This window comes from Pipistrellus hanaki (assembly GCF_964339955.1).
Source record: "Pipistrellus hanaki genome assembly, chromosome: 2".
Taxonomy (NCBI): domain Eukaryota; kingdom Metazoa; phylum Chordata; class Mammalia; order Chiroptera; family Vespertilionidae; genus Pipistrellus; species Pipistrellus hanaki.
In genome coordinates, this window is record NC_140504.1 from 54,133,109 (window position 1) to 54,146,415 (window position 13,307).

Sequence of the window (13,307 nt, forward strand, 5' to 3'; positions counted from 1 at the left end):
TGTCCCAGAGGTTTCTTACATTATCTTCAATTTTTTGGATTCTCTTGCCTTCTAGCTTCTGCAGAGGAGTGTCTTCTGGCTCTTTATGTTCCAAATCTTTGACTTGATTCTTGCGATCTTCTATTCTGTTTTTAGGACTCTGTATAATATTTTTTATTTCAGACAATGTATTCTTTATTTCTTGTTGATCCCTTTTCATATCCTCATAGTCTCATTTATTTTATCGGCCTTTTCTAGGAGACTCTTGAAAAACCTTATAAGTGTGGTTTTGAACTCTATATCCAGTCGCTTTTTGCCCTCCATTTCTTTCGTTTGTGATCTATTTGGTTTAGGCATTTTCGCAGGCAGCTTTCCTGATGGGGCGGGGTTTCAGGGTGGAGCCTACAGCCTTGGCTTCCGTCAGCCCCGCCCTATGCGACTCCTGAGACTCAGGGTCCTTCAGTACTTGTTGCAAGCGCCTCTGAGAGAAAGGTGCCCTCGATTTTCGCCTGCTGCCAAACTGTCTATGCTCTCCCCCAATGAGCCCGGTATTGGGGTTCAGTTCAGTTGGAAGTGGAGTTGGAGGTGGCTTTCAGAGCAGTCTGGAGCCCCTGTCTCCTTCCCGCCAGGGCAATCCCGCGGCACAGCCGGCCGGCCCTTCTCTGCGTGCAGTGTGCACGCCTCCGGGACCTCCTCTTGCCGCTTCCCCGGGTCCTGCCTTACAGCCCAGCTCCCTATGGGTGAGCCTGGGTCCCCGGGGTCTGGCCTAGAACGGGGGTTCAGAGCAGTTGGGGGCCCAGCACAGTCAGAGTTTTATCTCCTTCCCGCTTGGGAACGCCAGCCAGGCACTCGGCCTCCCTCCTCTCCGGCTCCTTCCTCTCCGCGCGCCGCGTCTCCGTACCTTGGGCTTTTCCAGCTCCTCCGCGCTTCCTTCTGGTTTTCTCCTTGCTTCTTGTTGTAGAATTTCCAGTCAGTCGACTTTCCTGTAGTTCTGGGTAATGTCCATTTTATATTTTAGTTGTATTTTATTGAAATTGTTGCGTGCAGCTGCGGCTAGGTGCCTACCCGAGCAGCCATCTTGGATTCTCCTCACCTGTCTGATATTTAAAAGGATGTCTACCCTACCATTTTCATTCAGGTTTTACTTGAGTGAGATGACCTAATTTATGAGTAAGTGTTTTGTAAAACTCAAAGTTTTATGCAAGTGCAGTATGTCATATTTGATGTTTTTAATGCACATATTAAATAAATTAAATAATTTGATCATTATAATTTTTGAGTTACAGAAAAGTGTTCTTAAATTATTTTCCTGTGGTTTATCTGGAACATAGTATTATATATCTTCCCAGAGAAAGGCTAGAACTGTTGTTTACTTTCTGTTCCTCCCTTACCTGGCAAAAGCAGAGTCATTGTTTTTGGGGTAGCTAAAAATTGAGAAAGTCCTATATGAAGTTGATCATTTCAAATTATAAATCCTTACTTGCATAGATAAGTTGGAATTTTCTGTAGTGGTGTCATGTTGGAATTCAATTTGTGTTTTGTTTTTTGTTTTTTGGTATTTTTTTTAAGTTGACTTTGAGAGAGAGGAAAGGAGAGAAAGAGAAAAACACCAATCTGAGAGAGAAACATTAATTGCCTTCCCTTCCAAAGCCCCAACCAGGATTAAACCCATCACCTTTTGGTATATGGGATGATGCTCCAACCAATCAAGCTACACCGGCCAGGTTGGAATTTAGTTTGAAGTTAGCTACATTTTTCTTTTGATGCAGCAGAGATTTATTTATTTATTTATTTATTTATTTATTTATTTATTTATTTATTTGGCCTTCTCATAGGAAGTTTAGAAGGAAGGTGATAATTTCTGTTCCTTGATTTTAGAGCCAGAATGATGGCTAATTCTTGCTATTTGATTATAGCAGAAAAATACTATAGAGCTAAATCGCTACCTTCCATTACAAAAATACATGTCCATCACAGACCAACCACAAAAGCACTTAGTGAAACAAACCATTGGAAGTTGAGAAAGTGAATAAAAATTGGGGAACAAATAAATTTCAGATAGTCCTGAAATGACATAGAATGAGGAAAAGAGACAGAAAAGTCAAGGTGGAGCCCTGACCGGTTTAGCTCAGTGGATAGCAGGGGTCTTCAAACTACGGCCCGCGGACCACATGCGGCCCGCAGAGGAGTCTGATCCTGCCCTCCAGGTTTTTTGGGCAGTGAGCGCAGCCGAGGTGTTACAGTAGGAATTAGTAGTTCATATAGTCCGGCCCTCCAGCTCTCTGAGGGACCGTGATCTGGCCCCCACTTTAAAAAGTTTGAAGACCCCTGCTATAGACAATACATAAACAAATGAGTGTGACTGTGTTTCAATAAAATTTTATTTATGGACACTGAATTGTGAATTTCATATGTCACAAAATATTTTTTTAAACTTTATAACCAGATAAAAAGTAAAAAAAAAACAAAAAAACTACTCTTGAAAACCATTCAAAAATAGGCGGCAAGCTAGACTTAGCCTGTGGGCCATAATTTGCCAGCCTTTGCCTTAAAGCACCAATTGCCACCAGTAAGCCACCACACATGTGTGCTGCAGGAATTTTAAAGCATGCAGTATCTGATTATTTAGACAGGGGCACTGACCTCTTTTCTCTGAGATTATCAAATTAAAAAATCACAACAGCCAGCACAATTGTTATCTGGTGTAAATGGATCAATATTGTACCTATTTTTTTGTCAGGTCGGCAAAAAATATATTTTTTGGTGTGCCACAGAATTTTAGCAATTTGTTTATATGTGTCATGAGATGAAAATCATTGCCTTAATGTGAACTTCAATGGAAAGAAAACTGTAAAGAAGGGAAATCAGTGAAAAAATTAGGCAGAATAATTTCAAATTTGTCTCCAAATCTTGCATTTTAGCAAGATTTCCCGTTTTATCAGAATTCCATTCTAAAGGAAATGAGGAAGAACATTCATTCATTTACAAAGCTTTTATTTATAGATTGTCTCTTTTATCTTTATAATCCTACAGGCTAAGTAGAATTAGGGTCACTGTTTCTGTAGTATAGATATTAGGGACTAGAATTGAAACTAGATCTCAGTGCTTATTTCCTGTACTTCCTCTTTATTATTTATGCACAAATAATACATGAATTTATCTTTGTAAAATACTACAGAATAATGTAATTAGAAAGTAATTATTTTCTCTCATCCCTATCACTGGCCCATCCCTCTCCTCATACACAGAGTTAACAGCTATTGAAGTATTGTTGCTTCCATTTTTTGTTGTAGGAAGAAATTAGTTCTATTAGGGAAGAAAAATCATAAATCTTTTTTTTTTTTTTTCCCAGGCTCTTAAATTCCTAGCAAGGTGCCGTATGAAAAAGAAACAATTTGCTCCTTGGCAAGGACCCAGAGAACTCACAGATGCACAGAGAGTTGAACTGAAGCAACATGTTGATGACTATGTTAGAAGACATCCAGTATGTAGCCTTCTATGCTATATCAGTGTTTCATTATTTTAGTACATGATATTTGCCAACAAAGTGGTGTCTCAGGTGGATATGTACATATATTGATGGTATAAGACAAAGCAGTTTGGAGTCTTCTGTATAACTTTATGGACCAAAGATGTATAGTCAGTAGTACAGGAGGAGATTTTGCTTCCATTCAGTTATTTTCCATACTACATTAGCAAGACTATCTCCACATTCACACCAACATTTGTTATTTTTACATCCTAATGGGTGAAGTGGTATTGTAATTTGGATTTGCATTTCCCTAATGATTAGTGATTTTAAGTATCTTTTCATGTTTTTATTGGCTATTTTTTTATCTTTTTGGAGAAATGTCTATGTTCTTTGTCTATGTTATATTTAGGTTGTTTTATTCCTGAGTTTTAGGGTTTCTCTATATATTTTGGATATTAATCCCTTATCAGATATAGTTTGCAAATATTTTCTCCCATTCATTGGGCTTCCTTTTTAATCTATTGATAGTATAAAACTTTGCACAAAAGTTTTAATTCTGGTGAAGACTAATTTGTAATTTAATTTTGTTGTAGGATTTTTTTTCTTTTATAGTCTGTGTCTTCAGTTTCATATCCAAGAAATGATTGCAAAATCCAATGTCATGAAGTTTTCCTCCATTTTTTCCTAAGAGTTGAATAGTTTTAGTTCTTACGTTTAGATCTTTAATGTCCTTTTTTTGTTGTTGTTTTTTTAATGTACTATGTGTGATTCTGATGCATACGCCTGTTTAAAAGCTGGTTTGGCTCAGTGGATAGAGCATTGCCCTGTGGACTGAAGGGTCCCAGGGCAATTCTGGGCAAGGGTACATGCCTAGGTTTTGGGCTTGATCCCGGGTGGAGGTATGCGGGAGGCAGCTGATCGGTGATTCTGTCTCATTGATATTTCTATTTTGCTCTTTCCCTTCCTCCCTGAAATCAATAAAATTATTTTTTTTAAGTTCTACTTTAGCCATATTGTAATGCGCCTATTTAATATTCCATGGCTGAAAAGTGAGATGTTTACTGGAACAGAGCTGAATCCAAGATCCAGAAATTGGAATTTTTGTGATGTTGGAAGCTTTATCAACTTTAAAGTTAAATTTCATTCTTCTCCAAACTAATTAGTTAAGTTCCTTTAAAGTAGCTGACTAGCCAAAAGAACTTGGTCCTTTAGCTGATTTTGTCTCTTGTTCTATGAAATCAGAAGCAGTTATAAATGGCTTAGATAAGTTTGGGAATCGTAATATAACTAAGATAGTCTTATCAGGTGGGGTCTAGAACAGAAGGATTGGCCTTGTTACTTCTCTTCCAGGCCATGTCTTCACCAAACCATTTATAATTTTCACTATAATTTCTAGATCTTCTCTCTTCTCCCAGAATACCACACTGTGAGGAGGTGAGGCTTAGGAGCATACCAAAAAGAAACTTCCCCACCGGTATTTTCATCTAAAGCTGCTTTTAAGATCTATTTAAATGCTTGCACAAGAGTGGTAGGTAGACATCAGACATAACAATCTATAATAATAAAAGCGTAATATGCTAATTAACTGGACATCTTTCCAATGAAGCCGGGGCCAAAGGGAAGCCTGAGTTCCAGGTGCCAGAAGGAAGCCAGTGCCAGCAGCCGGGGGAAGGAAGGCCTACTCTTACAAGAATTTTGTGCATTGGGCCTCTGGTCAATTGATAAGATGAGAGACAATTAAGCATTTTGGAACCTCTGCTAAGTGGTTGAGTGAAACATACTTTGGTATATATGTCCTTCCTGTGACAATTTTTTATGTCCTCTGTTTCAAGAGCTCTCAGATGTCAGATGTGGCCAGCAGAGAGCTCCATTCCCAAGCACAAGAACGACTACAACACTACTTCATGGGCAGAGCCCTAGAAGATAGAGCCCAACAGCACAGAGAGGCTCTGAAGGCCCAGATCAATACCAACATTGAGCAGTTAATGAGTACGTGCTCGTTCCATTTTTATTTTCTAAAAGGAACCTTTACAAGATTTTGTGACATTCAAGATCTTCAGAAGGAAAAACACCATTTAGTGGTCTCTTATTCCATCTCCTATCCTTAGAAATTTATACTTCTAGTTCATACCAACACCCAATGTAGCCAAATGATGCAGATCCCATAACCTTCTTGACTACTTCCTCCAGCCTTTCTATCATTCATGTGCATCAACTCAGACAAAGTTATTCATTTTAAAGATACTAAGACCAGTTGAAGCTGGTTTGACTCAGTAGATAAAGCATCAACCTGTGGACTGAAGGGTCCCAGCTTTGATTGCGGCCAGGGCATGTGTCCAGTTTGCAGGCTTGATCCTCGATCCCGGAGGTTGACGGGGGTGGGGGGAGTATAGGAGGCAGCCAATAAATGATTCTCTCTCGTCAATGTTTCTCTCCCTCTCCCTTCTTTAAAATCAATTTTTTTAAAAAGATACTAAGACCTACTAACCAGATTATATTATGTATTCTCAAAGCTCTTGATGATATTTTAGAAGTAGATGACACCAGTAGTTACAGTGCCATTTTATAATTTTTTTTAAATAATATATTTTATTTTTTTTACAGAGAGGAAGGGAAAGGGATAGAGATTTAGAAACATCAATGAGAGAAATATCGAACAGCTGCCTCCTGCAGACCTCCTTACTGGGGATGTGCCCGCAACCAATGTACACGCCCCTGACCGGAATCGAACCTGGGACCCCTTAGTCTGCAGGCTGATGTTCTACCCACTGAGCCAAACCAGTCAGGGCCATTTTATAATTTTTAATGGAGGGCTTTCACAAAATTGAATTCATCTAGTCATCACTGGTGCATTTAATGAGATATCCCATCCATGAAGCCATAGTGTTTCAGTCAGCCTCTAAAACACTTGCAATATATGTGGAGCAGAGGGGACTGGAGTCCTCTATTTAATGATGTTACTTGAAAATTTTGTATTTTTTAATGGATAGGGGGCTATAACAGGCTCTCATCTGTAGGATGGAGTTCTGCTATTATTTTAAATATTCCTGCTTATAAATAAGTCTGCATCTTATTTTATTCTTTTAAACATAGAATGAGGGAGTAGGTGCAGTTCCTGCCAGCCACAGTTACAACTTGTGAATAGTTACATGCCACCTAGATTGAGCAATGATGATAGATTCAGAGTTGGAACCCTGTCCCTGCCTGCTATTGCAGAATTCTGACTCTGTAGTTTCCAAATTCCTACTTGTTTGTACAGAACATTTACCTGTTTATTTCCTGTTTACTACAGAGGCACCAACGCTGAAGGAGGCAGAAGGGAAAGAACCTGAGCTCTTCCTAAGTAGATCCAGACCTGTGGCGGCCAAGGCCAAGCAAGCCCACCTCACCACTCTGAAGCATGTACAAGCGCCCTGGTGGAAAAAGCTCGGGGAAGAAGCGGGAGATGAGGTTGATGTCCCAAAGGATGAGCTTGATATAGAATTAGGAACTTTATTTATTGGTGGAACCAAACCCCCTTAAGGAGTTACCCTGAGGAATGATATAAGTTCTACATTTCAGGAGATTATATTGGTCTGCCTCTGGCATGCTTTGACAAAACTTACAGTTTTTCAGAGGTTCTAAGCAAAGAGTTATCTTCTACCTCTATCTCAATCCTATTTGTTTGTTTGTTTGTTTGTTTCCATTCATCCACTCTGGCCACACACACAAATTGGTGTGGTTTTTATTGTAGAATTAAAGCATGTCATTCTACTGCTTTTATAAAATGTGATATTTCTCTTTTTGTTCTGTTTTCCAACTAAAGGTGTTTTCAAAATAAATATCTTCAACAGTTCTGAAAAACTTGTCAGGATTACTTCAACTTTTTATATTTATTATGAAAATTCCTACTCTATTAATATAGGAAGTTACTTTTTTTTTTTTTTTTTTAGTCAAGCAAGGTCTTCCTTTACTTTCGTTAAACAAGGTCCGGAAAGAGGGATAGTGCAAACACTCGGTAGAAAAGTTGCGATTAAGAAACGTACATTCAGCCGAAACCGCTTTGGCTCAGTGGTAGAGCGTCGGTCTGCGGAGTGAAAGGTCCCAGGTTCGATTCCTGTCGGGTATGTACCTTGGTTGCAGGCACATCCCCGGTAGGGGGTGTGCAAGAGGCAACTGGTCGATGTTTCTCTCTCATCGACGTTTCTAGCTCTCTATCTCTCTCCCTTCCTCTCTGTAAAAAATCAATAAAATATATTTAAAAAAAAAAAAAAAACAGACAGTTAAGAGAATAAAAAGACAAGCTACAGTTTAAAAAAAAAAAAAAGAAAGAAACGTACATTCACATGGAACGTGTGAGCCTGTTCACCGGTTTTCCAAATAAAAACAGGACAGTACTGACGATTGGTCTCAGGGGGCAGTCTTGGAGGAGACTGGCCGCTCGTGTGCAGGGGACGTAAAAATAGACCCGTGTTGATCGTACAAATCTACCGAGCAGGTGGCATCGCCACCGGTGCCCACTAAGCCAGTGTTGCCTGGCGCCCCCACTCGGTGTCCTGTGGGGGATGGCCCTGGGGCGCCATGCCCTGGAGCAGTGTTTTTTAACCTTTTTTGGGCAAAGGCACACTTGTTTCATGAAAAAAATCACGAGGCACACCACCATTAGAAAATGTTAAAAAATTTAACTCTGTGCCTATATTGACTATATATAAAGTAATTCTCTTGAATAGGAATCAAATAAACACAAAGAAAGTATTTTATAATTACTTTATTATGAAATATTAAGTAAACAAAATAGTGAAAAATTATAAAATTCTTGTCTTGTCTGCACCTACGGCACACCAGGCAACATCTCACTAGTGTGCCCCGGAACAGCGGTTGAAAAACGCTGCCCTGGAGGACGGGCCCCGGTGGGCGTGGCTCTCCCTGAGCGAGGGCTCTGTGCTGAGGTTACACTCGCATCTTGGCGTGTGCGTGGCGGTGTGCATCCGTGTGCTGGGGGCGGGTGTGTGCGGGCCCCACTCAAGCTCGGACTGCCCTGCGGGGATACCCTGCAGGACGCTGCGTCCAGCCAGCAGGGGCCCGCTGGCTGGCCCGAGGCGGTGCCCCTTGCTGTGCATGCTGGGTGATTCCAAACCAAACTGAACTCACACGGGGACTTGACGCATGCGAATGGCTTGGGTGGCACGGGGAGGAAGGCAGCACGGAAGTGTACTCTTGGCCTTTATTGAAGTAAGGCAGTGTTTCCCAAAGTGTGGTACGCATACCCCCAGGGGTACGGAAAGAGTTTGGTGGGGATATACACTGCACCGTGCTTAGCTGCGCTTAATTCTACATTCTCATGAGTACGAGGGATACTCAGCGTTACGAAAATTATAGAAGGGGTACACATATGTCAAAAGTTTGTAAGTAAGGGAAAGGCCAACTGATAGACATTTAATTATTTTCTGCAAAATATTGTTTGAACACAATTTCTATCTTGTTATTTCTAGAGAGAGCTCCATTTAAAAAATCCTAGAATTCAATGCAAGAAAAAAATGTCTCCGCCAAAACCGGTTTGGCTCAGTGGATAGAGCATCAGCCTGCGGACTGAAAGGTCCCAGGTTCGATTCTGGTTAGGGGCATGTACTTTGGTTGCGGCACATCTCAAGTAGGGGGTGTGCAAGAGGCAGCTGATCGATGATTCTCTCTCATCAATGTTTCTAACTATCCCTCTCTCTTCCTCTCTGTAAAAAAATCAATAAAATATATTAAATAAATAAATAAATAAATATGTCTCCATATAAACACTGCATTCTTTCTATAAGAAATATAAAGCCCACCATTTCCATATTTGTCTCATTTCCTAGGAAGCTTAGAGCTAAATATAATGCTTAGTTTCTGTTATGTTCCTAGGTACCTATATGATTATTTTGTTCCAACCTAATAATTTCTGATAATCCCTATTTATCTTTGTTTTAATAGCAGAAGCCACCACTATTTATGTTTGTTAACAATATGGAATTTAAGTTAAAATCAATTAACAAATCATGAACTCCATATAAGGAACCTGGAGTGTGTTTTGTATAAAAGAGTGGTAATACCAGTATTTCTCGAAGGGCAGACCAAATAGGATAATATCCATTCCCAAAGTTGAGTTTAGAATAATTCTAGTCAAAATCTTAAAATAACACGGTATTTCATAGTAGAATATTGGAGACAAAGGTGACAGGATAAGACATTACAGTAACTAAAATTCTAACAAATTCTTAAAGGCCAAGTATGGGGTAGCACATCAATTAGAATCTCAGGAGTTTCAGACAAGGGGAATTTAGACTTACTAAATACAAAAAAACTTTGGGAGCAGGTAGGAAGCCTGAAGAGATGACCTTAGTGGTGCAGGCAAACACGAAGACTGCTACTTACTGGTTGACATGCCCAAAGTATCACCCACTTTCTCAAACCCTTGTCTTAAAGCTGCAATCGCAAGGGCAGCAAGCCCTCTAACCTCCAAGGCTCAGACGAAATTCCATTGCAGGTAAAGAAGGAATAGAAATAAAATGTCTGTGGGCAGGGTAGGAAACATTAGATAGACCCAGACACAAGTAGAAATCCAGGGATAGAAACCAACCCCTCCACTCCTGGGAGGGGCAGGAAAATCTTGGGCTCAGAAATCCTACACCAATAGAAACCAGAGGTCTGCTAATTCTGGGGAGAAAACTCCTACTAAAGACCAGCCACAGCAATTTGCCAAGGGGTAGAATGGTAGGAACCCTGAGGAATCCTCACCCCAACACCAGGAAGAAGAGACCTGGCCCAAAATTTAGGCTGGATCAGGACAACATACCCATGTCTCAAAGACTAGCCTAGCTCCAATAGGCAATAGTTTACTGCTAGGATAGGGAAAAGGTACATGGAGAGAGAGCCCATCTGTGGCAAAAGCATACAGGGATGACTAAAAGAGAAGGGTAGAGCAGAAACACTGAGAACAGCTTTCAAGACCCTATTCTAACAAGCACAAGGTACCAGCAGCTAAAAAATAAAACAACTTGAAGCTGGTGCATTGAAGATAAAACCAAACCCAGCTAAACTGATTAGATTAACTCAAACCCCCCTGCAATACTGAAATACAATCTTTATTTTAATTTTGACAACGCCATCATACTTCCTGACTGATCATGCTATTATGTTTACTACTAGAGGCCTGGTACATGAAATTTGTGCACGGAGGTGGGGGGTGCCCCTCAGTCCAGATTGCACCCTTTCCAATATGGGACCCCTCAAGAAATGGCCGACTGCTCGTCTAGGCCCTATCCTAGTAGGGCAGTTAGGGGTGACCAGGTAGTAGAATTGGGCTTAAATGGGTAGTCAGACATCCCTCTCATAATCCAGGACAGCTGACTCCCAACTGCTCGCCTGCCTGCCTTCCTAATTTTCCCTAACTGCTTCTGCCTGCCAGCCTGATCATCCCCTAACCACTCCCCTCTCATACTGATTGATTCCTAACTGCTCCCATGCCAGCCTGATCGCCCCTAACTGCCCTTCCCTACAGGCCTGGTCACCCCTAACTGCCCTTCCCTGTAGGTCTGGTCACCCCTAACTGCCCTCTCCTGCAGACTTGATTGCCCCTAACTGCCCTCCCTTGCAGGCCTGGTCCCTCCCAATTGCCCTTCCCTGCTGGCCATCTTGTGGTAGCCATCTTGTGTCCACATGGGGGCAACCATCTTGTGTATTGGAATGATGGCCAATTTGCATATTACTCTTTTATTAGATAAGATAGGATAGAGGTTTGCTGCATAGGTGGGGGCCACCTGGTTTGCCATGAAAGGTATCCTGGATCAGGGTGGGGGTTCCCTTGGGATGTGGGGCAGCCTGTGCAAGGGGCCTGTGGTAGTTTGCAGTGTCCCCTGGCAACACAAGCGGAGGCTCTGGTATCTGGGACTTATTTATTCAATTATTATATAATTGAAACTTTGTAGCCTTGAGTGGAGTCCAGGGCTGGCTAGGAAGCTTAGCTTCCTCCATTGCCAGGAAAACGCAAGTCTCCTGTTTGCTCTGTGGCCACAGCCATCTTGGTTGGGTTAATTTGCATACTCACTCCTGATTGGCTGGTGGGTGTAGTGGAGGTATGGTCAGTTTGCATATTACTCTTATTAGATAGGATATTAAGTAACAAAATAATTCTGTATTACTCAGATAAGAGTGAAAAAAATCTATGACACATGAAAAAGTGATTTTATCAATAATTCTTTAATCAACAATTAAAATCTAATTTTGTTGGATTACTTACATCAGAACTCACTATATATAAGAAAGTGCATTTATATGTACTTTTAAATACAAATAATATATGAAACATATATAAATATGAAAAATACAAATTCTAAATATTTTTAAATAAATTTTAAAGAGGAAGGAAGAGAGAGACAGGGAGAAACATCCATTTGCTGCCTCCTGCACACCCCATACTGGGAATCAAGCCTGCAACTCAGTCATGTGTCCTGACCAGGAATTGAACCAGCACCCGCTCTATACATGGGTTCTTGCTCAACTGAGTCACACTGGCCAGTGCTTTTCTCTCTCTCTCTCTCTCTCTCTCTCTCTCTCTCTCTCTCTCTCTCTCTCTTAAACATTTAGGAACTTATAGAGTATCTAAAAATAGTAGAAAATTCTGTAGTTAATATAAATTCTATAGAAAAGCCACTTTGCCTCATATTCTTCATTCAGTAATATCCATATCTATTGAGGTCAATTACATATCATGACAAAAGGGAATCCCAATGCATGATTGCTGGACTGGACTTTAATAATTAAATTTTGAAGACCCACCCCAGATTCATTAAGGTATAATTAATAAAATTATATCTATTTAAAGTAATATGATTATTTTATATATGTATGCACTGTGAAATGATTAGCATAATTTCATTAATCTATCTTTTGTGTGTGTGTGGTGAGAATGCATAGGATCTTTTCTTACCAAATTTCAAATATATAATGTAGTATTATTAACTGTTTTTATGATGCTGTATACTGTATTAAATCCCCAGTACTTAATCTTATAACTGAAAGTTTGTACACTTTAACCAGTATCTCCTGATTTCCTCACCTCCCAGCCCCTGGTAACCACCATCACCATTCTACTCCCTGTTTCTATGAATTTTACTTTTTTTTCCTAGATTCCACATATGACTGAGATTATACAGTAGTTTTCTGTCTGGCTTATTTCACTTAGCATGATGTCCTCCAGGTTCATCCACATTGTCACAAATGGCAGAATTTCCTTCTTTCTTGTGGCTGAATAATATTTTATTATATATTTCATGTTCTTCAGATATATACCCAGAATGAGAAATTGCTGGGTCATATGGTAATTTGATTTTTAATTTTTTGAGGAGCTCCATACTGTTTTCCATAATGGCTGTGTCAATTTACATTCCCACCAACAGTGAACAAGGATCCCCTTTTCTCCACCTTCTCATCAACACTTGTTTTCTCTTGTCTTTTTTATAAAAGTTTAAGAACTGCTGATCTAAGATGATAATTTCAGCAGTAGTCTTTAACAGTTGGTTCATTAACTAGTCTAGTTGAGAATTTAAGGAAATGGTATTTATAGACCCTTCATCAAATCATCCCACCTTATTCCAGGAACCTAATAATACTTCCTACTACTACTACTGCTACTAAGTAATAGTTAACATTTATTGTGTGATAAGTGCTCGTCTCTGCTAATTATTTTATGGTCATTATTTACTTAATCCTTACAACAACATTATAGAATAGGAACATTTATAATTTCCATTTTGCAAATGTGAAAACAACATAGACATTGACTAACTTGCCCAAGTTTAAATTCAGGCCTATATAACTAAAAAATGAACCACTTACTCATTTCAGT

At 40.0% G+C, this 13,307-nt stretch overlaps 1 protein-coding gene across 2 annotated transcripts in view; it reads left to right on the plus strand.

Annotated features, from left to right (window-relative positions):
* The window catches only part of IQCB1 (IQ motif containing B1), a 46,848-nt gene extending 39,554 nt beyond the window's left edge, over positions 1 to 7,294 (plus strand). For both annotated transcript variants that reach the window (XM_084873320.1, XM_084873321.1), the window contains 3 exons: positions 3,332 to 3,463; positions 5,284 to 5,440; positions 6,744 to 7,294. In XM_084873320.1, the coding sequence (XP_084729446.1) occupies positions 3,332 to 3,463; positions 5,284 to 5,440; positions 6,744 to 6,973 (519 nt within the window). In that variant the 3' untranslated portion in view covers positions 6,974 to 7,294. The remainder of the gene's footprint in view (positions 1 to 3,331; positions 3,464 to 5,283; positions 5,441 to 6,743) is intronic.
* Positions 7,295 to 13,307: the final 6,013 nt, after the last annotated feature.